Source organism: Rhynchophorus ferrugineus, unplaced genomic scaffold, assembly GCF_030347505.1.
Source record: "Rhynchophorus ferrugineus isolate W39M unplaced genomic scaffold, kcgeb_rfMv2 rfM3, whole genome shotgun sequence".
In the NCBI taxonomy this organism is placed as follows: Eukaryota; Metazoa; Arthropoda; class Insecta; order Coleoptera; family Curculionidae; genus Rhynchophorus; species Rhynchophorus ferrugineus.
Genome location: NW_027472582.1, coordinates 73,386,281 through 73,414,250, shown reverse-complemented (window position 1 = coordinate 73,414,250; position 27,970 = coordinate 73,386,281). Strand labels below are relative to the sequence as shown.

At 31.3% G+C, this 27,970-nt stretch overlaps 1 protein-coding gene across 3 annotated transcripts; it reads left to right on the top strand.

Moving 5' to 3' along the window:
- On the top strand, window positions 1-27,178 carry LOC143194153 (P protein). 3 transcript variants are annotated; one of them, XM_076400739.1, is made up of 15 exons: window positions 1-19; window positions 5,829-5,930; window positions 5,985-6,154; window positions 10,845-11,029; window positions 11,110-11,376; window positions 11,812-12,015; window positions 17,120-17,235; window positions 17,292-17,430; window positions 19,599-19,734; window positions 19,795-19,976; window positions 21,617-21,710; window positions 21,772-21,914; window positions 24,057-24,315; window positions 25,194-25,287; window positions 27,049-27,178. In XM_076400739.1, exons 3-15 carry the CDS (start codon window positions 6,118-6,120, stop codon window positions 27,131-27,133), a joined length of 1,941 nt encoding a protein of 646 aa, XP_076256854.1. In that variant the 5' UTR covers window positions 1-19; window positions 5,829-5,930; window positions 5,985-6,117; the 3' UTR covers window positions 27,134-27,178. The 3 variants fall into 3 exon arrangements, with proteins under 3 accessions (XP_076256854.1, XP_076256852.1, XP_076256853.1); XM_076400737.1 differs by lacking the exon at window positions 1-19 and adding an exon at window positions 5,384-5,499; XM_076400738.1 differs by lacking the exons at window positions 1-19; window positions 21,617-21,710; window positions 21,772-21,914 and adding an exon at window positions 5,384-5,499.
- The last annotated feature ends 792 nt before the right edge of the window (window positions 27,179-27,970 follow it).

Below are 27,970 nucleotides of genomic sequence, written 5' to 3'. Positions count from 1 at the left end.
CTTCTAGTGCATATCAGTAGTAATGATATTGCTTTAATATACTCCATCTATATACAAAATCATAGTTCAATCAACATTATTTTTTCATTTATAAACAATTACATAAGTTTACATATTCGGGTCAACTTTTGCACCCAAGCAGAGACCCTAGAAGCCCATGTTAAAAATTGTAACAGTATTTCGCCCGTAATACCCGTAAAATAAACAATAATTTATTAATATTTTCCGTATAATACATGTTCACTCTTAGCAGTGACCTAAAACCTATCGGTACCTTCTTATAAACTGTATCGTTTCTTAGTAATAATATATGTTGCCTAGTTACCATTCTGCCATTCCAGAAAGACATAGGTAAACTAATGAAATAATTAAGAAATTAAATGAAAAGGATACGTAACAGATCATTTGAAAAGTAAATAGTAAAACACATTTTTTTGCCAAAAATTAGTTTTTTTATTCAACATAATTCCCTTCAAGAGTGATACACTGATTATAGCGAAACTCCAACTTTTCGATACCATTTTTGTAGTACGATTTGTCCTTTGCTTCAAAATAGGTCTCAGTTTCGGCGACCACGCCATAACCTTGCTAGCCGACTGTTGCATTTTCCCACGCTTTGGAGTGAGTTCATCGTGTGCAGTCCACTCGGGTGACCGTGGACTGGACTTCGGAGTGACATGATGAAGCCATATTTTATCCATTGTCACATATCGATGCAAAAACTCGGGTTTATTACGCTTGATCATCTTCAAATACTGCTCCGAATCATCAACTCGTCGTTGTTTTTGGTCAAAACTCATCTCGCGCGGCCCACTTTTCACAGAGCTTTCTCATACATAAATATTCGTGAATGATATGATATACACGTTCAGTTGATACCTTTACAGTGTCTGCTACTCACTGCGTTCACGGTCTTCGATGCTCATTTCACCACGTTTAAACTTAGCAAACCAATCCTTGATGGTTGATTTTCCTGGGGCAGAGTCCAGAAATTCAGCATCAAACCAAGTTTTTGCTTCAACTATATTTTGTCCCTTCAAAAAGCAATACTTTATCAACACGCGAAATACCTTTTTATCCATTTTTTTCGCAATAATAAGAGTTGCTTCACTCAAAATGCTATAATTGACAAACTAATGATCCGATAGCTGTCAAATTTATAAACCGAAAAAAAAAAATATGAATTTAATTCTAATAGCGGCATCTATGTGTCAGGCCGGGGACTTTAATTGACCTGTTATTTGATGGCACAACGACAAACGAAATCCTTGAAATGATTTTTAAAATTTTGTTCGAATTTATTTATGAACAACCATATTACAAATTAATAAATACCTAATTTTTTCAACAATTCCTCTTACATGTACCTTTTGTTACCGAAATGAAAATATCACGCATACACCTCTTCGGTTAATTGCTTTTTTGTGCTAGCGATGCCACGGAGAATTACCACAAAACAACTGTGAAAGCCATTACCAGTGTTAACATTTCTCGCGGGACCTTTCCCCGCAACACTAGATCACTTATTTGCGTTGTTATCTCTTGATTGCGTTAACGTTTCCTAGCGCCGAAACAAACAAGCGAATTAAGATTTTCGGTAATTTAACCTGAATGCTCCTTCTGGAAACACAAAACATCCGTCTTGATTACTTTCTCTGTCGCTCTATTTACGGTTCCGTTGAATGCTAGAGAACAGATACTCGCCGGCGATCTTAGAATTCGCAAATTAGTTCTTAATTGATACAAATTTTATTATTATAAAAATTGGGTATAAATACGTTTTAAAGTTTTTTATAACGAACCTGATTTTTTAGATAATACTTCCTGGTGATCTTCGAATGGTTTTTTTTATAGTCTATCAATAGTAATTTTATGCATACTCTAGCGACCTTGAGGCATGTCATAGTCGCTGTTGATTGTGCCTCCTTTTTCAAGGTAGTCATAATGAAAATTATTCCATGCGAATCCCAAAATACAGTCGACTGTTGCGTTTTCCCACGCTTTGGAGCAAGTTCATCGTATTCAGTCTACTCGGATGACTGTCGATTGGACTTCGGAGTGAAATGATGAAGCTATGTTTCATCCATTGTCACATATTGACTTAAAAACTCGAGTTTATTACGCTTGATCATCTTCAAACACTGCTCCGAATCATTAACACATTCAAAATCATTTTGTGGATTTTTTAATGTTTTCGTCGGTAACAACCTCTTTTGGACGTTCACCGCGTTCACAGTCTTCGGTGCTCATTTCACCACGTGTAAACTTAGCATAACAATCCTTGATGGTTGATTTTCCTGGGGCAGTGTCCGGAAACAAGGCGTCAAGCCAAGTTTTTGCTTCAACTGTATTCTGTCCCTTCAAAAAGGAATATTTTATCAACACGCAAAATTCCTTTTCATATTTTTTTTTCACAATAACAAAAGTTGCTTCACTGAAAATGCTATAATTCACAAAGTAATGATCCGACAGCTGTCAAATTTATACACGTATCTTTTGAGGGTTAGGGCTAATTAAAAAATGGATTTAATTCTAGTAGCGCCATCTGTGTGTCAAGCCGGGGGCTTTTCAATTAACTTGTTAAGTACTAGCCAGCGGGGGACACTATTTTGAATGAAGGACGTATAACTAGTTTTTAACAATAAAGCTCCGAATTTCATGGAATAACACACACAACGGAAGCTACTAAAATGACGTGAACACCATGCGAATAAAAACCAGTTTTTGTATGTACTGCCAAATACCCTACGGTTCGAAACCCATTTGGCATTTTGACGAATGTCTCGTACATTTACTTGCTCTATTTATAAAGTCCGTTAATTATCGTAACACATGAGTAGTACGGCGAAATTTTAGTTCGCCAAAAATGGCGTTTCGGGAATTTTATGAGCCGTAATATTCGGTTTAAAAATAGAGCCGTAAATTTTGGACTTTTTATAGCGTTCGTGCATGTATTTAATTAAGCGCGGTAAGTAATCGTACCGTGGGCATTATCAAACATTCTGTCGTATATTTTATCCGAACGTATCCTACTATAAATGTACACTATCAGGTTCATTTTCTTAATGACACCCTAGTGATTGAAACCACTAAGTATGTCAAAGTATGTCGAAGGCTTCGAATCGTCAACTCGTCGTTGTTCTTGGCCAAAAGTGAGCGTGCACTTTGCACAGAGCTTTCTCATACCCAAATATTCGTGAATGATATGATGTACACGTTCAGTTGATATCTTTAGAGTGTCTTTTAAAATATTTTCGTCGCTAACAACCTTTTGGGCGTCCACTGTGTTCATCGTCTTCGATGTTCATTTCACCACGTCTAAACTTACCATACCAATCTTTGATAGTTGATTTTCCTAGGGTAGTATCCGGAAACTCGGCATCAAACCAAGTTTTTGCTTCAACTATATTATTTCCCTTCAAAAAGCAATATTTTATGAACTCGCGAAATTCCATTTTATACATTTTTTTTTCACAATAACAAAAATTCTCTAGCTTCACTCAAAATGCTATAATTTACAAACTAATAATCCGAAGCTGTCAAATGAATACACGCGTCTTTTGAGGGTTAGGGCTAAGTAAAAAACATATGGATTTAATTCTAATAGCGCCATCTATGTGTCAGGACGGGGACTGTTCAATTGACCTGTTTTCAATTTAAATAAGATGGAAGTCCCTATTTTTTCGTCTCTTCATATTGAAAGCAGATTAAGTCTTTGTATGATAATATTTTATTTACTTGTTCAACACAAAATGTATTGAGTTATTTTCACAATGTTATTGTGAATCTTGTGAAGAAGATAATTAAAATGGTTGAATTGTATGATATTCGTCAGAATGGAGAAAACATAATAAACAGTAATAGTTCAGTGAACAACAAATCAATCAATATCCGCAATATTAAAATTACTGCTGTTCTCTTATTAATTAAAAATTCAAGAGGTTAAAGAGATAGCTTAAAGGCCTATTAACAATATAACAAAATAATCTATCTTGTCTATAAAATCAGTCCCAAATTGTTAGTCTACGAATTGTATTATATTATTTTGTAATAAATTATATAAATTATATTAATTTAAAACTATATAAACATCTATATATACATATATTAATATTTAAAAAATAAAATATAAATTTATAAATAAAATCTAATTGGATGTAAATATAAAGAAGCTGCAGCTTAAAGGAGAACAAAACATCTCCTGGCAATTTTAATGAAAATTGTATATAGCGCGTTTTCCCTTTTTCATATTCCTTTAGTCAATTTAAATAAGATCTAAATCCCTATCTTTTTGTTTCTTCATACTGAAAGCAGATTAAGTCAGTGTCTGTTAATATTTTATTTACTTGTTCAACACAAAATGTATTGAGGCAAATTATTTTTACAATGTTATTATGAAACTTGTTAAGAAGATAAATAAAATAGTTTAATTGTATGATATACGTCAGAATGGAGAAAAAAAAAAAAATATATATATATATATATATATATATATATATATATATATATATATATTATTTCAAATTTAATTGGTCAGTTGAATGAGACATCAGAGGTTGGTCACGTGATGCATATGAAATCCTCAGCCAATGCCATGCTTTTCTAATAAAATATTTTCTTTACAGGTCCCTGTAATGGTAATTCAAACTAACCAATGAAATGCAGCGAAATCACGTCCTCAGCGCCTACCCGCTGACACCAAGCAAAACAATTCTGATATTAAATGTATTAAGTTTACACTTTATATATTACTGTATATTCCAATGCTATACACACAGAATTGATTGAGGTAGTTCTAATTTCGGTAGTTTATGCAAAATTTCACAATATCACTTATTATACAATTATTATATTAGTCGTCTAAGGACCACTTTCGTGACACCAAACATTCATATACATTTGATACTGTATTTTTTCAATTTCTTGTGATGTTTCCTCATTTAAATCTTGTATGTTGGGAACAATTTTTTTGTTTCTTACTTTGCCGAATATAGTACTATATTATGTATCTAACATTGTGCGACATCTATTGACAAACTTCAATAATACGTAACAGGCAATAAAAAACAATAGTAAATATTAAAACATGATTTTAAAATGGTATAGCATTGACTCAGTGGCTTTAAATATCACAATTTTTTATGATAAAATATTTTATATTAAAGGATGTATTATTCCATACAATTTTTATAATTATTTTATTTCAAATAATTTAGAACCTACGCTGCGTGACATCTATGGACCCGTAAGTGAACTAATCTCAATAAATATAAAACCATCTATTTCGAAGAAACCGACCTTAGTTACTCTATGTTGCAACAGATGGTGCAGGAACTCTATTCAAATATTTGAGATACATTTTTTTTTACTTGGCATCCCATGTTAATAAAGCATAAGTGAAATGAGTTTATGTTATTTGTTGTCATACAAATAATATTTGATGAAATATTCAATAAGAATCAATGTTCAATGAATCATGGAGAAGGAACTTGTATTAAGGTAAAAACTTGAACAATATGAGATAAGTGCCACAATTATTGAAATCCATTGAACCCTACAAAGCAGTAGGTCTGTTAATTAAAAAGTGTCCTAGTTTATATCTTTCTGTCAGTTTAGTTCGAGAAATTGTCTATTAAATAAGTAATTGTGATCGAAAGAAATATTAAAAGATTTGTTTCATATAATGTTTTACTACGAGTTTAAGAAGGCTTGGGCTTCCTTACTCGTCAGACTTGGTAACGTGTGATCTAAAATATTTTTTTTAACTTCGAACAATTTCTTTTTGGTACTAATTATGTCTTGCGTTTTGCATTATTTTATTATTGTAGGAAAAATGTTCTGAGGAACATCGAATCGGAGAATCATGTAAGGATTTGTATAACGCCTGTCAGTTCTGGAACATTGGAGACTGATTCGATTTTCGAATCCCAGTAAGTTTGTTTCGTGCTGGTTAGACTTTAGATGTTGACGTGGGCGTTTTACAGAGTGCAGGCTAATTACGACGGAAACGGTCCGCAATTCAAGACATTTTTCAGTTACGGAAAACTTTCCGTTTTCATTATTATTTGGATATTATGCAGTTACCAACTGATAGTGAATACTGAGAAAGTTCAAACTATGCACCAGATCAGCATACAAAAGGATGCAATCAACAGTAATGTATTTTTCTTAAAATGCTTCATAATTTATTAATTAAATTTAATGCAAAAGTTACTGAAGTAAAGCTAATCATATTTTGATTGGGGTGATAAAAGAAGGATTAGTTTATATATGGTAACACTGTCTCGTAACTAATACTCTTGAGGTATAAGAGAGAAAAAGTTATATAAATAATATACTTTATTTTCTCTCTTATTTCAGTAAATTGATACCGAAAGACGAGTTGTTTTATTTAAATTAATAACATATATAGAAATGAAGAAATGAATACCTTATGGGAAAAGGATTATGATTTAGATCGAATATACTTACTAATAACTAAGTCTGTTTTTTTTCTAGTATTGACAGGAATTCTAGTGGGTTTGATTATTGATATTTCATTTGTTCAATATGTATTTTCGATGGAGTTAACAATACTTTTTTCAATACTTCTAAAAATACTTATTTCAATGCTGCTTCTCGCTTGGGTTCTTGGTAGTGGTGGACAAGGTTGGTCCAAGAAACCATTTTCTATATAGGAGTCATAAAGTATAACCCGTGACAGGCTTCGTCTAATAGCGTCTGTACTTAAAACTCCATTATCCGAAACACTCGACAACAAGCCAACAACACTTTCTTGGTTGACATGTCCCAGCAGGCATTCGATAAAAAGTCATAATTCTTTTCCCATATCATAAATATTACAAAATCTGATAAAGCTCTATTATATTAGACCTCTAGTTTATACAACAGAAAAAATATTACAACATTTCCGTAATTGTTTCAGTGATGTTATAGATGGAAATCTACCCTCTCTTGCTACTATAAAACTCCTCATAACGGTCCAATTATGTTGAGGTCCTGCTACTGTACTTGACCGAGAAAATGTTTGTTGATATTCTGATATTACTCGAAAGAATATTGGGCTATCGCCCTTGAGCTGAAACTTGATTCTTTTTAATCTCTTAGAACGTCAACAATCTGCCCGTGGGCCATAAGTATTATTATATCATTTTCGTTATCTAATATAAACATCCTGCCATGTAGAAGATGACTTCAGTAAGTGATCTGCTGTACAACTTATAGTCTAAATCTTATTCTACATACTATTTTAGGTTATTTTAAAGTCTTGTAAGTTGTAAAGTATCTTAACTTATTCTAACAACTATTCTAGAGATTATTAAATCTCACTCTATGTGTCTATTAATCCGTTCGTATGGCATTTTGCATTTGAGCCTATGCATTACACTATCATCGCGAACATTTAACTGTTTGGCGAGTGCATTGGGATGTACTAATGGTCTTTCAGAGTACTTCGCACTAACACTTCAAATAACACTCATTATGGGTTCTAAGGGGATATCGCGCTGAATCAGTTTGTTGGATACGTAATATGGGGTATCCACGATGACTGGCAATACTTTATTCTGGAACCTCTGGTAGATATCTATGTTAGACTTGCTGGTAGCTGTTTTCGTCACGGATACTCCCTCTATCCAAGCACCAAGCACTGTTGCTAACATGCAACAAGATATGCTCATTGCAATGGGTTCAGGTTATTTTTTCTATCCCCTGTGCATTCGGCTCGAAATCTGCATTACCTTGATGGTGTATCTTTTTGAATAACGTTCCTTTATTACCATTTACCAAATATTTTGTATAAAGGAAGGATAATATTGCCTTATAGCAACATCTACTTTAAAATTGGTTTAAATAAAATATTTCAAGCAAATTAACGTCTACTACAAGAGGTAAATTCACTGATGTTTTGTCACTGAATTGACCGAGTTTTTTTCACTAAAGCTATTAAAGCTTTTTAGTAAAATTTAGTCTTCAAATATAAAAGGTTTCAGCGGCAGCGTCTTATTTTCCAATATCAACTACTTATTTCATTTTAAAATCACAAATCACATTTTGAACCTAACATAATTAGATAATAATTAGCTGTTTCTTTTCCCGTTTTCTCATTATTTTAGATAAACGATATTAAGAAACGCTAAAACGTTTATTTGTTTTGTCGTCATACGCCTTAAGAACAAAAACCCAAGAAGTGATATCATAATCTTCAAATAGAAAGCATCCGACTATACGGGTACCAAAAGATTGCGACCGCTGTTATTTTGAAATTGGTATTGCCATTACAGTGCTCACCTGTTAATGAGAAGATATTGTTGAGAGTATTTCTCGATTAATCTAATTATGTTTTATACATATTTATTATTTACATTTCGTCGCAATATTTCATTTAAAATATTTAAAAATCCTAAAAAAATAACCTTCTTTCGTTCAGTTTCAAGTTTATATTGTCAAATTATTTTGAATAAATAGTCATTTTTTGGCTTGCAATTGGCCATCTTTAGAGCTGCATTTAATTTTTTCGATAACTGTTAGTACCCTAAGTACTCAGCAAATAATTCTGCCTTCTCGCTATTCCAAAGCAAACAATCAATCGATGTCTTGATAATCTGTTAAAATCTTCAAATAATCAGTATATGTTTCATTTTTGAATTTTCTGTTTCACATGTTTACGGAGATTGCGTTTAATACAGTTTTATCAGCTGGTTCTCTGCTTTGTTACCATTTTTTCTTACTTGACGCTTTGTTGCTTTTGGCTGTTTATTTTCTCTTGTGTGGTTTATCCGTGACGAATGACACTAAATGAAAAACACATCAAAATTCATTCAGAGTCTACAAAAATACTTGAAATGTTGATTATAATTTACCAACCAAAAGGTTTTCAGAACAAATTAGGCGATATGTCGTAATATTGCTTAAACGAAACACATATAGATAATTAGTGGATTTACAAAAATTGTTTATTATAACCTACTCGATATTACATGCAGGATATTCTCTTATATAACACAACTCGGATTTCTAATTGCAAAAATGCGTCAGCTTGCAAACCTACAACCTCTAAAATATCGTTATTTATTATAAAGTGCAAGTTGTTATTGGTTTAATTTTTCTTTCAAGAAGAATACTTAAAAAACACTTATGGTATTATTGAGGTCATACATTTTTAATAATTTGCCAATGCACATGGCACAAACATAATGGGAACATTGACAGAATGTTAAGCGTGTATGGTGTGTCCAGTAGGTTAGTTCAAATTTTAAAACTATTTTTTTTATTTTAATTTATGCACTAATACTAGTATACAATTATCAATTAACTTTAATTTGACTTAACAAATAACTACAAATAAAATATTTTATACTAGCGTTTGAGACGTCTAATGACATTATGCACATTTAGAAGTCTGGAAGCTTCCTTGTTGACGTGGTTCTGGAGTCTTCTATAATGGGAATCGGCAAATCTTCTAATAGTATCCGTAAACATATCAAATTCTAGGTCGCGATGGAGGTCACAAACGCATACATACCAAGAAGCTGTCACAATACTCTTCAACGCTTTGTTTTAGAACCTCTGAATCTTTGGACTTTCGGGTCACTGGCACAGCTTCACAGCTGAGTTTCATAGCTCCACATTGGTGTCAATATCTGCTAATATACTACGTTGTACAAAAGTCACGCGAGAGCGCTGATGTAAAGGAGAAAAAGCACTGGCCCCAATATACTTCTTTGAGGTACGTCAGCTCTTATCAATTTAAGGTCATAGTATGTTCCTTCAGGTTTACAACGGAAGTATCAACTAATCAAATGAAATTTTAATAGCAGTTAGAAATGCTTAGGGATAAGTGAGTTTATATTATATAGACGCCCTTCGTGCCATACTCTGTCAAAAGCCTGTACAATATCAAGAAAGACAGCGGAGCACCCTCATTTATTTTCTAGTGATTTTTCAATTACATCTGCAGTTTAATGTACTTGGTTAGATGTTGAGAGGGTATTCCTGGAACCAAACAGGTGAGAGGGTATCAAATTTCTTTACTCGAAAATAGGTTTTAGGCTTTTCTCTAAAAATTTCTCAAGGAGTTTAGTCAGAACTATCAATAAATAAATAAGGCGGTATGACTCAACTTCATTTGCATTTTTACCAGGTTTTGGTATCATTATGCCTATAATGCTTAATCAGATGCAAGCATAAAACAGATTAACTAATTTAACCAAGGTTTTTGTTTGGATTCTTTTAAGAATATTTCCCTTGACAATTTCAAAACTTGGTGCTTTTTGAATTAAAATTGTGCTTAATATCTTTTAAAAGTTTCCTAGGAGTAATCATTGCAATCATCTCAGAATTGTTATTATTATTAAGGCATGGTAGAACATTGTAAATGATAAAAGTAACTAATTTCTGTTCCAGTTGGTTCGTTGCTCTAAGAAGTATATTGAGATCAAATCTCTTTTTATTTCAACAAAAACTAAAGAAAATTGGCTACCTAATTAAAAACTACATTCTGTAGTTTACGTTACATAAAAAATGAGCATACCTAAAACACAGAATTTAGAGGGTATAGAAGACTAACCCCTTATAGGAATACGATCAAATTTTGCTTTGCTTTGTCACTGGAGGGCACCTCAAGGATTGTAGGATTTTAATAATTAATAACTGAAAATAGTTTTCAAAATATATTAAAAAACTAATAATCTGTCAGTTGTCCTCGCTTTTAGATCTCCAGTTACCTAGTCATTAAGTTATAAATCTTGAACATGATTACGATTGCTCACATTTAAGATTTCCTTCTATTTTTTCTATATTTAGCAGCCTAGAATTACTAGTATACAAGTTTTCTGTTCGTCCAGGTTATATTATCAGCAGAGACGAGACCACAAAAAACGTAAAAATATTACTGGAGGGAGCTTTATTGCCAGCTTATTATGGAAACCTTTCCGCCAACCACCTTCATGTTTGGATACAATTGTTGGTGGTTAAGAGGAAACCAAGAAGTACATCTGATATAAAGTCATCTGATGTTATTTCAATGCAGGTGAATAATATATGTGTACGCTAATAAAATCCATTTTAAGATATTTTACTTGTATCTACGTCGAATTTTTTCAATTTCAGAACGTTTCTGATCTATGGACTGTGCCTTTAGTGATCGAACGCCTCATTGGCATCGTCCCCGAGATAAAATCAGAGAAAACGTTCAATTTGAATCTGCGGAACGCCGACAACTCGTCGTTTTCCTTCCTGAGGTTTCAGTTCAAGTCGAATTTACAGACCAACCTTCCCATAGCGATGGGATACAACCTGAGCCCGATCAGTATGAAGGATGGGATCATATACGCGGCTTTGGTATTGCTGGGTTTATACGTTATAATAATATTTGAGGTAAGAGATACGTAATTGTTTATTATTGACCAGCATTTAATGAAATTATCAATAAAACATTCAGTACAGTTGAAATAATCGAATATTCGTTTAAATTTGTTTGGTAAATTAAAACAAGTATATAGGAGTAAATTAGTAGACCCAAATCTATATGATAACGTATTTTTTGTTAGAATTGCAATTTTTTTTAACCTGCGATTATTAAAATGACAAAAAATCGCAAGTTTTCACGACAACATATATGCAACAAGTGTGTCTATATATATATATATATATATATATATATATATATATATATATATATATATATATATATATATTAATTAATAATTAGAAAGCCAGTATGGAACAATAAGTAAAGTTCCTAATTCTAAAAACGTTAATATAACTTCTTCTCCACCCTCATAACCCAAAATAAGTATCTCTATTTTATAGATTCTTCATCGGACACTAGCCGCCATGCTCGCCAGCACAGTTTCCGTAGCCATTCTAGCTGCCCTTGACGCCAGACCAACGCTGCACGAAATCGTCTCCTGGATGGACATAGAAACGTTACTGCTACTATTTTCCATGATGATCCTGGTGACAGTTTTCGGAGAGACTGGCGTGTTTGATTACCTGTCAGTTGTGGCTTTCAAGGTAACTATGTAGTTAAGTGTCTATCTCCCCTGGAAATATTCTTTATTATTTCCCCAACATCTTACGATGTTGGGAAGATATTAGTTAGAAAATAGTAATATTCATAACAATATTTATATAACGTAATTAACAAATAAATATCAGAATGTATGCACAAATAATAGGTGATATTGGATAGTCACTCACTTCGTATATAGACTCTTTGTTTTCGGTCAATCCAACATTATATTTTTTTTCTTTCTGTAAGAAATTTTAGTCACATATTTAATGTAGCTGCAACATGCAAAATTATTTCTAATAAAAACCTCATCAACTCAAAATTTAGTAGTATCAATACTTACCTATCTAATGTATTTTACTGGTAAGAAGGGCCCCTTTTACATAGTGCCTGGTCGAATTTTATAATTAGAGACGTAGTATGTTTCTCACTGACTATTTATTAAGTTGTAACGGTATTTTCAATCAGAGTGGTCATAAATATTAAGCAATCATTTTAAATGTATCAGAACAAGCAAAGTGCCAAAACGTTTGCTGGTTTGTAAACTCTTGAAGAATTTTAAAGATACTTGAAAACTAGACGAATTTTATAGGCTGATTCGGTTACATGATTGGACAACATTGTATCTCTTTTTAACTAGAATAAAATAAGAAAGAAAATATAATCTTGCATCAAAACGAATTTACAAACTACAATAGGCAATATGTTAAACATTGCAATTATGTGAGTTCACTATTATCACTACATAGTATAAAACAAAGTCGCCTTTTCTGTCCCTATATCCCTAAGTGCGCTTAAATCTTTAAAACTACGCAACGGATTTTGATGCGGTTTTTTTCAATAGATAGAGTGATTCAAGAGGAAGGTTTATATGTATAATACATGCATAATATACTAAGGCAACATTGCTAATTTTAGAGGTTTCTAACGTGATGTCGTAAATTAACCTATTTTTTTAGGCTTATTTAGCAATTAGCAAAAACGCTGCCTAACCTTACGAGTTAGATCAAATTAATGTACTACAGTATTATACACCATAAAAAGGTCTACAAAAAAGTCCGCGATGGTATATGTTTATCTTTTAGGGATAACCCACATTAACCATTTTTATTGTTTACTTTTTACGTGAGAAAATGGCTTATTTACGAAGCTATTTTAAGCAATACGGCATTAATCCTTATCGAATTAAGTACCTTAAATACAGTGTGCAATTAATATTGATCAATATGATTCTTTACAGCATGTAAATTAAACAAATATTTTCGGAGATATCACAAATTTAAAATTTGCGTTTAAAAATGTGTAATGTAATAAAAATTGTATGAATTTAGATATTCCAAAGATAGCAGGAAATCTTCATAGTAAGTATAGGGGAAGAGGAATTGTTTTACTCCAAATTTAATGCGTGCAGGCCAAGGGCAGTAATGCATGAACCAAAAATACTGGATCGATTTTAATCATGTTTTCATTGAGTAGGCATATATATCACATAGGCATATATATTTTATGCCCATGCAAAGTCGGAGCGGGCCGCTATGTTTTTATATACAACGTTCATATTTTTTCTGTAGTGTATTTAATTTAGTATCAGCATTGCACCCGTGCGAAGCCGGGGCGGGTCGCTAGTATTGGATAAATTATAGATGAATTTGGTCACAATTAGTGCTTAATAATAAGAAAACAATATAACTAACAAAGAAACACAACATAAATTGATTCTAAAGCAGAACCAAGTAGTATACAGCCAGTATAAACGAAATTATTTTAACTCGTACTGCTACCATAACCACAAGACTTTCTTTGCAGCAGAATTAAACCCGACATAAATTCATACTTTATAGTACCGAACGGCTTTCCTCTCTCACGCGGACGTAACTTGCAGGCACGCAACCGTGATTGCATTTTTTGTTTGCCCGGCCATTTCGACTTGTTTCTCACCCGAGTTGGAAACGGCATTTCTTGAAATTTTCTTGCATCACAAGATGGTACGTACTTATAGGCGTATGTGTCTTGACCCAAATGTATTGTTAATTGTCTTCATTCGTTATTCAGCTTACACATTTTAAACTTTTTATCGGTGTTTGAAATATGTTTAATCCATAAAATACGTCATTACTTAGAAATTCAACCTAGTTTTAGATTAATTTTGCTGATATGTTGTTTTAATATGTAGGTAATATAATATACAGCGTCACTTTATTGGAAAAGTTCAATTTTTTAAAATCTATTATTACTAGTCGTTGTCCCAAGAACATGAAACTAGACACTTATCTAGGAAGATCCATTATCCTTTATATACCTATAAATAAATGTATAAATGTATTTACCATTTAGTGTACTTTACTACACGCAAGATCAATGCAAGACAAGATCTTGAGTATTCTAGTTCAGTGTGTAAAAGTGACAGCACTTTAGAAATTATTACATCTATGACCTATTTATCAGATCAGCATGCTTTATGTGTTCAAAAATTTATGATTCTCAATGCCTAGAGCTACACAGTTTTGTCAAAAAAAAAACGTTAAGACATTAAAACACAAAAACATTAACATCATTTTAAAGAGATTTTTGATTTTAAGCATTACAGGAAAATATTAACAAATTATATAAAATAGCACTAAAGATCAATATCGTAAATATTTTTAAATTTTTGCGTAACATAACTGGCTTCATTTAATGATAAATTAAAATTTCATGATCCTTATCACTTCCTAGTGGAAAACCCGATACATCGAACCATTAATGGTCCAAATTTGGAATTTTAATATATAATCTTCTAGACTTCGAATAGTTATTGCTACATTTATATTGCACCATTTATAATTTTATACCAAATATATTTAAAATCGTAAAAGAGGTAATAAAATATTAAAACACCAACAAGAAGTGTTTATTATTTCGCGACATTAAAAATGACTGGTAGCAAATGCTATCACAGATAAAAAGACAACTACAAAAAACAAAAATAAAGAATAATAATAAAAAGAACACAGTAAAGACATCAGAAACTTAATAAATATGTTTTTGTTGCCTCATGCGAAGTTAATTTTAAGTGAATACATTCGAGTGGAAGTCGTAGGACACCAAGCGTCTTCCAACAGGCTGTAGAGATCCTGAAAAGGCCCAAAAATACATTTATTTATATCACAGCATGTTTCCTGATTCCATAATGTTTTTCTGGTCAACTGACCATTAATACTTTTGTTGCTGTTGATGTAACAGGTCAATTGAAAGGTCCCCGGCCTACCATAGTAAAACATATTTTTTGGCAAAATTAGTTCTTTTCATTCAACATAATTCCCCTCAAGGGTGATACACTGATTATAGCGACCCTCAAACTTTTCGATACCATTTTTTGTAGTACGATTTAAAATAGGCCCTTGCTTCAAAATAAGCCTCAGTTTCGTAGATCATTCGACAAAAATTTCATCCCAGCGAGCATTCTTTTGAGATCTGAGAAAAGGAAACAGTCACTGCGGGCCAGATCTGGAGAATACGGTGGATAAGGAAGCAATTCGAAGCCCAATTCATGGATTTTTGATAAGGTGCATTGTCTTGGAAAAGCAGCACTTGCTTTTTCTTTAAATGCAGCCGTTTTTCGGCGATTTCGTCCTTTAAATGGACCAATAACTCTATGTAATGGCCGCTGTTGATGGTACAAGATATTCAATGAAAATTATCTCATGCGCATCCGAAAACACAAACGCCGTAACCTTGCCAGCCGACCGTTGTGTTTTCCCACGTCTTGGAGCGGGTTTATCGTGTGCAGTCCACTCGGACGACTCTATTGGACTTCGGAGTGAAAGGAGTGAATGAGTAAGCCATGCTTCATCCATTGTCACATATAGACGCAAAAATTCGGGTTTATTACGCTTGATGACCTTCAAATAGTGCTTCGAATCATCAACTCGTCGTTGTTTTTGGTCAAAAGTGAGAGCGCGCGGCAATCATTTTGTGCAGAGTTTTCTCATACCCAAATATTCGTGAATGATATGATGTACACATTCAGTTGATATCTTTAGAGTGTTTGCTGTTTCATTCAGTCTCAATTTACGGTCATTCAAAATCATTTTTTGGATTTTTTTAATGTTTTCGTCGATAACAACCTCTTTTGGGCGTCCAGTGGGTTTACCGTCTTTGGTGCTCATTTCACCACGTCTAAACTTAGCATACCAATCCTTTTGTGCCACAAAACTATGAATTATTTTGCTTTTTTAATATTGATTTTCTAATTATACTAAGAAGATAGTAAAGAAGTTGAGAAGTAACTAACAAGTATACTTTAATTAGCAAATTTTTATTGAAAATCATTACTAATAGTTATAATTTTATGCTTATAAAAGTTAGTATAGTGAAAAATTAGTAAAACTTAAGTTATATTCAAGAAAAACACCTTTCATATGTTCTGTTCTTCTATATTTTTTGATAACAATCTCTTTATAGAAAACTGCAGTATTTTTTTCTATACAAAGCCTCATTTTGATAAATGGTTCATCACTATAATTCCTCTCCAAGGGACTACGGAGAAACTGTAACTTAATGCTCATATTTCTTCCTAAAGTTTTAGGACTTGCCAACATATTTTGCATAATTTATTTATTCTTTTAAAGCTTTATTTATTTCTAGTTACCTAGAAAGTTAGGTTTCACTTTTAGAATTAGATGGTTAATTTTAATAACTTTTAATTTTTCCACGCTCAGTTTAGATATGTATTTTAAATAATTTTATCTTTGTCCACCTTTATATGCACCTTCATATTGACGAAATACTGTGACTTTAGCAATATCATGGTGCCCTGCCAATCTCCAAACTCAAAGTCAAAGCACTGAATGGCCCGGTAATTACATGACGTGAGGGGCTAGAGGGGGTTAGAAAAGGATGTGACTAAAAAGCCGACTTAAATTGTTAATTATTTTAATTATAATTAATTTTTAATTATAGTCTCAGTCTTTTCATTTACACACTAGAAAATTGTGAATACGAAAATAAAGGATGAAATATATTCAGTCATTTCTTTGACTGTTTCATCCAATTTTGATGATTGACTATAAATATCTGAACTAACTGAAATATCTGGTATCTCAAGTAACAGTTATGCTTTTCTAGAGAACTGGAGGACATATATGGTCTTTAATCAATACTCTATGCATTATCGTAACAATTCTATCGTGCTTCTTGGATAATGTAACAACAGCGTTGCTGATTACCCCAGTAACCATCAAGTATGCTATCTAGAAGTCCCTTTATTATTGATATTTCTAACAGAATTTTATTTTAGGTTATGTGAAGTGATGAAAGTTAATCCTGTGCCTATACTGACCATAATGGTGGTGTTCGGCAATATCGGTGGGGCTATCACTCCTATTGGGGATCCTCCCAATGTCATAATAGCATCAAACAAGGATATTGTTCAAAGTGTAAGTAAGAACAATAGTTTAACTCTCTCAAGTAAACCCTCATTGGATGATGCACTAAAGAAAAATTATATTATATAAAAGATTATTATTGGTTTAAAAAAATTGGATTTTTGGGAAATATTTAATTCAGATAACAAGAAGTGCTAGATAACCTAAACCAATACTATCCAGTAACTAGAAGGAAAATAATATTTATTTACTGAATGGCCATGAACATTCCGCTTCGGCTTTGATGCAGTTGCCTTTCCTGAAGTAACATATGGGTTTTTACATTTGGTTCATTACATTTTGATTAAATTATAACATTTAGATACAATGCCTAGTCAAATGCTAACGTATTTGAAAGTTCTTTCAAAATGAGGCTGGACATCATTCTCTGGGGGCTCTTCTGCTATTACTCGTATATTGGGATGAGAATATCAAGGGTATATTCGCCAGAGTAGAATGGTGCACCCTGCTTTTCTTTGCTTATTTGTTTATTTTAATGGAGGTAAGTATTATCAGTCCCTAGAACCAAAGAGCATCAATCATCAGCTTTCGACCTCCTCTTTGGAGTGAAACCACTTTCTTATCAAAAAGTTAGACCAATAATATATAAATTCTTGTAGTAACAACAAATAATTTTATAAAGAAATATCTGGCTTACGTGGTGAATATAGTAACATTAACAATAAGTGGTCTCTTCCCATATTTCTCACCAGGAAAAGGTCGAGTGATCTATCTACTTTAACTTTTAATCAATATTTCTAAACCGTATGTCAGGCTAGCCATTCGGTATTAATTTGAACAAGTGGTAATCAGGAGGTGCTACGTACGGTGGGTATGTCGGTTGCGCCAGAATTTGTATCGAGTCTTACAGTTGTTTAGAACGATACAAGCACCTAATAATTACAGGTGATGTGTTTTAAGAGACCTTAAGTTCCTGGTTAGAAATAATTTAAGGCTAATAACATATCCTCGCCAACTGCTAAACTATTTGAAAATTCTTTCAAAGTGAGAGTTTGAAATTGAGTTGTTTCAGAACTTCCAGATTATACTTTGGCATTGCCATCAAAATTGACACTTTTACATCGGTAATATCAAAATCGACAATTGGGATATGACGGAGCAGCATCACCAGCATCACCATAATAGTTTCTATAGGCTTCGACGACAGATTTCATCAAATCAAATAACAAAAGTAAGGAATTTGTTCACTGTAAACTGTAAATAACTCAATAATATCAAAGCTGTTATTTTATGGGCGCCTACTGTTGCGATAGTCGCGGGTTCGAATCCTGCTGGGACATGGTCGTAAATGTATGTTTGTGATTGTTTAATATTTGTGATTGTCCTAGGTAAGAGTGTAAAATCCGACAAGGAAAATGATCCAATTCACGCCAGTAACCAGGCTGGGTAAGACCAGATGTCTTCTGGGATGATTTCTAAGTTGGTCACTCGCCAATCGGTAGGCTTAATGCCGAGGACTAAGCAGCAATCGACCGTATGGATGTTCTAACATGAACCAAATCCAACATAAGTTGTTCGCGCACAAAGCACTTCAAAGAAAATAGTGGCCTGTTTCTTCAGGAAAACTGGTCATATTGCAACAGTGTTTCTAGAGGATCGTAGAACGGTAAATTCTGATAGGTACACAACCTTTTGTTTGTCAGAAGTCTTGAAAATTGGTTTAAGCGTATGTAAAAGTGTATCGATCACAGTGGCGAGTACTTGAAAAACAATAAAAATATATTCGCAGCTTATCTTTTCTTTTTCCTATTCCCGAAATATATTTATATATATATATATATATATATATATATATATATATATATATATATATATATATATATATATATATATATATATATATATATGTATATATATGTATATATATATATATATATATATATATATATATATATATATGTATATATATATATATATATGTATATATATATATATATATATATATATATATGTATATATATGTATATATATATATATATATATATATATATATATATATATATATATATATATATATATATATATATGATTTAAATGAAAATTCCAAAGATATCATAAAAAATTAATACAATTAAAACAATAAAACTTTTTTTATCAACAAACTCAACAATCTTTCCTACAAATACTAATTTTTGTTAGTTATAAATTTTCTATTATAGGGAGTAAACTTTGGAGTTTTTACATTACACATGGGCGTAGGGATTTTCTTAGTATTTACTGTCGTATACGGCTTACTACGATTCATATACAGGGACATGGCGGCATTCCAAAACCCGGAACCGATAGAAATTCAAGGTAGGGACTCGCTATTAAATAAAATTCTAAAATATGTTATCAAATTTATATGGCTTACAGATATAAAGAGGGGTATCGCAGCTCTGCAGAGAACAGCGGCTTCGGTAAGCAGTTACAGCAAAGATGAGGAAGCCGTAAAAGAAAACCTTATTAAGAAAACAGCGAAATTACGTGGTCAGTTGAAAGTGACGAGAACGGGCAACAGTCCCGTTACCGAGAGACTTATTACCGGAGGAAATCAGGTGAAAACATCATCAAAATCATATTAGGTGTTAACATATGATGTATTCTTTAATTTCAAATAGACATCCAGTTGATAGGTGTAACAACTTCCTATTGTTAGTCTACAATACTGGCTCTAAAGATAAATAATAAGATAATTTATTGAAAATATTGAAGAATCCACGGTCTACCATTGTAAAACATATTTATTGGCAAATTTATTTTTTTTTATTCAACATAATTCCGTTCAAGGGTGATACACTGATTATAACGATTGTGTTTGTAGCCATGTGAATGTGATTATAGCCATATTTCATCCATTGTCACATATCGACGCAAAACTCGGGTTTATTAGGCTTGATCATCTTCCAACACTGCTCCGAATCATCAACTCGTCGTTGTTTTTGATCTAATGGGTCTAATATTAAATTGAGTGAAAACTTCAAGTTTCAAAGGCACGCGCAATGTTATTACATATTGTTTTTATCTAAAACAATCAGATATTTGTGTATAACTTTATTGCTAAATTGATGTGACAAAAAATCGGAAGTAGTTCATTATAAAAGCCATAAGTTTGATTTTTAAGCACTAACCATATAATATGAGAAGTCGTAGAAACACTGTAGGCAACACTAACTTATAACTCACACGCGAAGGTTGCGGGCTTGCTTACCAATAGGACAGCAATTTGCTTTTTTTTTCTAGTCTAGCTGGAACATTTGTCAAATCACCCAGACTAGGTAGCGGAATCCAAAGCCTGAAACATTCCTTATTTTCATTGTCTCTTTATTTTTATTTTTCCCCATAGGGGCTGTACTTTTACTTGGGTTATCTGCAGTAATACTGAAGTGCGTAATTGAACTAAAAAGAGAAAAACAAAACATTAAAAAAAATTGAACAAATTTCAAAAAATAAATAAGGAACTCACCAAAAGGTAAAAGATAATCAAATTTAGATTTTTAACACACAAAAAATGTTTAAAAACAAAATATGTACGTAATGATTGTTGTAAAAACTAAATTAAAATCATAAATAAATCATAAAAATAGTTTATGTCATAAACACAAAATTAAATTAGGAACAACACAAATATAATTTAATAGTGACTGTTTGGGCACGGTACCGATTTCACATTGATTATTATTTAGTTATTACAAAGATTATTACGTACATATTTTGTTTTAAATCTTTTTTTTGTGTTAAAAATCTAAGCTGGATTATATTTTATTTTTAGTGAGTTCCTTATTTATTTTTTATAGTCAGTTAATTTTTAATTAATTAATTTAATTTTAATGATTAATGGGGTTTCATTTTCGTTCTTATACAATTTGTAAACATTCGTTGGATGTAGCTGTGTTTTATATGATCTACAGTCATAACACACTACAGAGACCAACAACTCCTTTAGTAATTGATACTCCAGAAACTTTAATTCCTAATAATGACATAACAACGGAAGAATTACAAATCTAAACAAAATCATTAATTGTACTAAAGCTATGCTGGCTCTAATACTGTTATAGCCTGAAATCTGTGAGCTTGACATTGTTTAAACATTCTTTCAAATTCTACATGTTTCTCTTCAAGATTGTATTAGGATTGAAATAAGCACTACAAATAGGCATTAACAAATTATCCCAATAATAATTCGATTTTACAGATTGGTATTAGAAACAAAATTTTACTTATCAAGTCAGGAATAACGTTGGTTATAGTAATAGGAGTATTATTTCTGCATTCTATACCCTCATTCAGTAAGTTACCAGTTAACTAGCTGATCATATAATTCTCTACAGAAACTTTTATTTGTTCAAGACAACCTTGGTATAGGCTGGACATCATTCCTGGGGGCTCTTCTGCTTCTGCTCCTATATGGCGATGAGAATATCGAAGGTATATTCGCCAGAGTAGAATGGTGCACCCTGCTTTTCTTTGCTTCTTTGTTCATTTTAATGGAGGTAAGTATTCTTAGCCCTTATAACCAAGGAGTATCAATTTTCAGCTCTTCTTCGGAGTTGAACCAATTTTTTATCAAAAAGTTAGACGAATAATATATAAATACTTGTAATAATCATAAATAATTATAGAAGTAATCATAGTTGTATAAAGACATGTCTGGACTATATGGTGAATACAGTAGCATTAACAATAAGTAATCTCTTCCGCATATTTCTCACCACTTATGGATGCAGTGTGGAAAGAACGATATTGATTTAGAAAAAATCCAGTCATCTATCGACTTTAACCCTCATTTGTTATTTCGAAATCGTGTGTCAGACAAGCCATTCTGCATTGATTTGAATAAATAGTAATCAGAAGGCGCTATATATGGTGGGTATGCTGGCTGTGGCAGAACTTCAATCGAATTTAACAGTCGATGTAAAAGACCCTTTTAGTTCCTAGTAACTATATTCAATGAAACAGAAAGTCACAAGTCAGGGTATTGGCAGTGTCATCTAATACAAATCCTTTAGGGTTCATTGGAATAATTGATTACTTGATATATGATTAGCTGAAGGACTGAAATTTTACGAAAACTTATGTTTTATGAAAGTTTTAACGATTTAACAATGTTCCCAAGATCGCTGTTGATCCATAGATCTTATTAAATTAAACTACTAATTAACAGCTACTTTTATATCCATTATCATAAGCCGTGACATTAAATACTAACTATTATATATACAACCGTGACATAATAATTAAATTTTACTATAAATTTTATTCAATTCTTAGCAAATTATTTTATATTAATTTATTTTATCATCCGAATCAACAATCAGTAGAGCTAAGTAGTTTTTGTGAAAGTCATAATCAAATAAGTAGAACTGATGAAGTACCCTACACTTGCAAAACTAAATATAGTGATTTTGAGTTTAGAATATTCAACGTTTTTCGATAAATATGAATTATTCAATTAAAGACAAAACTAGTCACAAGAAAAAATTATAGAGTTATATATGACTGTTTGAAACCATCTCTCTAGTTCAACCAAAAACAACTTGACTCAGAATTTCAACCATAAACTACAGATATTATTCGATTATTTTAAAGGAAAAACGGTGAAACATTGACAATAATGACGAAACATATTTGATTTAACCTAGAATGTATAGAAACCGAGTTCGAAGTAACAACAAATAAACGCGATAAACGTTTTACAAACCCAATGTTATATTTAACAAAAGTTAACTATTAGTTAGCAAAATTCCATTGTAAACTCGCATAAAAATTATAACAAATGTCTTTAAAAAAAATTGCAGAAAAAGACAGCATTGTGTCACAGCTATGATTTATTGGACAATAAAACTATTCCTAATTGCTACAACTATAAAAGAAATCTTTGATAAGAATCAGTGACATACTATATTTATGATGGAAAAAGTTTTCAGATGAAAATAGAAAAATAATTACACAATATTCTCATTAAAGAAAGAAATAGTTGAAATTCGTTTTGCATAGGAATGTTGAATAAGGGATGTTGCAATATAATTAGTTTTACAGAAGTTCTAGGGATGTAATCAATTAATTTGACAGTCAAAATTAAAATTGATGCTACGGTAGAATTTTTATTTAAAAAAACTATTGTGGCTTATATATATTATACATAGCATGAAACAGTAATCTATGTTTATTCGATGCAATGAAAGTATTTTACGTGTAATGTGACTACCGTGCTAAATTTTTATGTTAAGGAAAAATCGAAGAAGAGAAAATCAAATAAAAGATAATCCTTGTTCATTTTCTTCAGAAAATGGCCTTGCATTGATCTACTCCTCATCTATAAAAAAATTAATCCTCTTAGGCTTTATTAATATGTTAAAATACTAGAATTTCTTATCAAAAAGATAAAGCAGTAGATGTCACGTATTACCACGTTTACCATTCAATTCAGACATTTCTTCAGTACTGTTATTCTTTATTTATATATTTTTTCAACTTTATCTTCAATCAATTATGAATTATGGGGAATATGTTTTTAAAAATCATAAAAAGTTTTAACCAAAAGTACAAAAAAAGAAAAAATCTACATTTTTAGTCTATTTTTCCTAAATTCTAAATAACTATATTAAAAAATTATTTTGCATTGATGTTTTAAGGCATTGTCGAGACTGGGACTGATCGATTACATTGGAAAACAAACGCAGGCTATCATAATGGCCATCAATCCAGAAGCTCGATTAACTGTTGCCATTATTTTGATGTTGTGGGTCTCAGCATTCGCCTCAGCTTTCGTTGATAATCTACCATTGACCACAATGATGGTGAAAGTAGCCACTGAACTTGCCACCAAACACGAACTTCAACTGCCTCTGCAACCTTTAGTTTGGGCTCTTTCTTTCGGAGCTTGTCTAGGAGGTAAGATCAGATTGGTATGCAAATTTGTTGCCTTCATCTTTTACATTGAGTTTATCATAATTATATGCCATAAATATGAGCAACAATATAAACAAATTAAAGGAAACAACGAATGGTTTCGGAACATTGTTTCCTGTTTTTATCTTTATTTTCAATTTAAGCCAAAAAATCATTAAATATGGGAATATAATAACAAGTATACTCTTAAATACTAAATATATATTCAAAATTATTAGTAATAAATTTATAACATCATATTATATTTCCGTGAAACACGGGCTGTAAACAATTTTTTTCAAATTATTTTCGAGAACATGTTTTTTAAAGAAAGTATCAGAAATCAACTATATGATCATTAATATATCAAATGTAACACTAAACAACAACAAATATTACAACATAACATAAAAAAGATTCATTATAATACTGTGCATTAGTTAATAAACAACAATTACGTATAACAAGCTTCATATTAACAATCTCTAATTATATAGAATCATATTACTCGAGTATCTAGTTGATAGATTGTCTTATTAATCAAGTATTTAATATAATAACAATGGTTATTGATATTTAGTTCTTTTGTTATAATTGTTGAGTATTATTATAATACAAAATCAGTAATTTCTATGAAAGAAATATAATTTCACAGTAGTTTTCCTTCAGCTTTACAGTATACAATAGCGTATCATATATTAACCCAATATTATATATAATATAATTTAACAGTTAGTTTGTGTTGTTTAACAATTATTTACATTCTAGTTACTTACTTGATGAAAATACATACAACTACCTGATACATAACTTAAACTAATTAATATTTTATATTTTTGATCATTTTTTGAATATAAAGCAATATTTTTGTATATTTTTAGGTAATGGCTCCTTAATTGGGTCTTCATCAAATATAATATGTGCAGGAGTCGCAGAACAACATGGATACAAGTTTTCATTCATGGGTTTTTTGAAGTAAGTATAAAAAAACATAAGTTGCTATTATTAGAACCGATCTAAAGCAATGTACGACGAAGTCGTACAAAGTCAATATTATTTCATGAAACGTTTTATTACCGCGTTTCTACAAAAAAAACATAATACTTATTGTTACAAGCGGTTAAGCAACCTTAAAAATGACTTTTATCATATCTTATATATCTTTATTTGACTTCCTGTGGTTTTATGGGGAATCGTTGTTGGTATTTATCTGTGTCACGTTGGTTTGACATGCAACATTCGAATTAGAAGAGCATACAGGCTTTCATACCTGCAAGATGCAAACACATTTTTATCTTTGGGTAAAAAAATCACAAGAAAGAAAGAAACAACATTTTTGACTATTGATTGTATTGTAGGAATGTTCGTCGGGTCGGTCAGTCGGTCGAAATGTGTGGCTGCCGCTGCGATTATTTGTCTTTCTTTATTTGCATGAGAACTGAAAACACTGGTTGACCAATTACTGTTTATTTTTAATATTAAATTATACATGTGGTCGACAGGAGTTCCTTCTGGGGAGTTCGGAGATTTTATCATATTTTAATTGTTAATTCAAAGGGTCGTGGACGTCGCCACAGTATTGTTAATTATATTGGTGATAATAGACGTAATAGCATGTTATTTGAGAGAAGTTGCATTTTTGTCACAAATCAATATTCATTGGTTCTTTTTTCCTAGTTTATCTAAGATTGATAATGATCTTCTAAGAGATTGTTGGTGATAAATCCAGCTTTTGCCAAAATTAACAGACAACTATTTATATTGAGGTTCATTCAGTATGAACAGTTTCTTTTAAATTCTCTGACTCTTGATTATTTATGTTACATATTTGGAAGCATGACTAATCTTTCAGTCAAACAACATAGTTTGTGAATGTGCCATCAAAATTGGGTGAGTTAGGGATGCCGAAAAAATATCGATATATAATTTATGATATTTTTTCGAAAAATATCGATATTTTTAGCCGATATTTTTTTGACTGATATATCGATATATTGATAATAAGATATTTCTTAAACACAAAACATGTATCAAATTGGTACTTAATTTAAAAAATTTAGTGTATATTCGTACTAATTTTAAATGATTATTACGAATATCGCAGTTATTGCAAAAAATCGACGTTTTTTTCCCTCCGCTATATCTATATATTATTTTTCTCACTCGCTATTTTTAAAGGTTTCTTTAGATTGTTTTTATATATAATCTTTCCGTATCTAAATTTTAATTAAGATCCATTGTGTACCATTAGCACAATTATTATATTTTTCAATCTCTTGTCCCATTTTATTAAATTGTTATTTACCCATATTTGTTTGTTTTCAATATAATTAATCTACCTCATGGTTGATGTCTGGCAGACATGTTATTGTGAATTAGGTTTCTAATTGAAAGGAAAATAAGTTTGGGTTTGTGTATTAATTATCGTCAAACAAATGTTTTATTGAACCAGTGAAAAGCGATGCTGCATTTAAAAAACAATGTCAATACCGGCTTATTAGCTTCAGGAAATATTTCTTACTGAAGTGATCTTTGTGGGTTCGAATCCTAGTCAGGGCATGGGATTTTTAATATTATATAAATAGAGGGACATGTAAAATCTGCTGAGCTGATGCATAATGCTGAGAATATTGCAAATGAATCCTAGTTTACGACTTGACTAACAATTATTTTGTTATATTTTTGATAAGCTATTATAGTCAATTGTTTAATGAAATTTTTATTCTTTTATTGCAGAGTAGGCCTGCCTGTCACCCTATTAAGTATTGGAGTAATCAATCTCTATCTTATTTTTTGTCACGTCTTATTTTCTTGGCACTAAATATGTTTGTTAAGAATGTTGTTATAAATTTTATATAAATGGTTATATGTTTTGTTATTTTATTTATAATTCAATAATGTTTTACATAATTTTTGTATTGATTTTAATTTAAATATATTCATTAAAAAAATTGAGCAATCTTTAAATACCTTGTCCAAGATATGCTCTTGAATAATAATAGCAATAACATTCAATAATAGCACTGAGTAAACTCATATAGAGTCAATTTAACTCGAAAAATAGCAATACAAATATTGTTATACTTTTTTCCTTTTAAAAAAGTATTTATTGGGAAAAGTTGGTATAATATAGTATAAGTATTTTATAAAATAAAAAAAAGTGTTCCGTCATTTTTTCACAACTTTTTCCCATTTTTATGACAACATAGCGATGCCGAATCAAAAGAGCGATGTGTGTTTGGTAGAGATTCAATCATCCATCCCCTTTTTGGCACTTTTTCAGCAGAAAAAAAACTTGAGCCATGCCACATTGATATGAATAACTGATAAACCTAAGGTGCAATGGTTTGGAAGTACGCTGGATCCGACAGAAATTCTCACATAAAGCTGTAATAGTTCATAACTGAAAAACTGTTATTTTACGTAAGATAATACCAAAACTATCGAATTTAAAAGTTACAATAGGCTCCCTAACACTTATTTACATAGATACACTGTTTCTATTTTATAAACAGAAGAGGAAACATAAAAGAAGATAACTATCACTGATAATGTATACTATTTTTAATAAAAAAACCTTGAGTTTATCCCTCAAAATTAATTCACCGTCCTTACGTATAGGTTTTTATTAAAGCCATAATAAGTTAAGCAAATTATA

Coding starts and splice junctions, on each gene's coding strand:
- LOC143194153 (XM_076400737.1), top strand. CDS start 5,477: ATGGAGAAGGAACTTGTATTAAG. Junction 12,016..17,119: donor TGTCAGTTGTGGCTTTCAAG/GTAACTATGTAG, acceptor ATGCTTTTCTAG/AGAACTGGAGGACATATATG. Junction 21,711..21,771: donor GCATTCTATACCCTCATTCA/GTAAGTTACCAG, acceptor TATTTGTTCAAG/ACAACCTTGGTATAGGCTGG.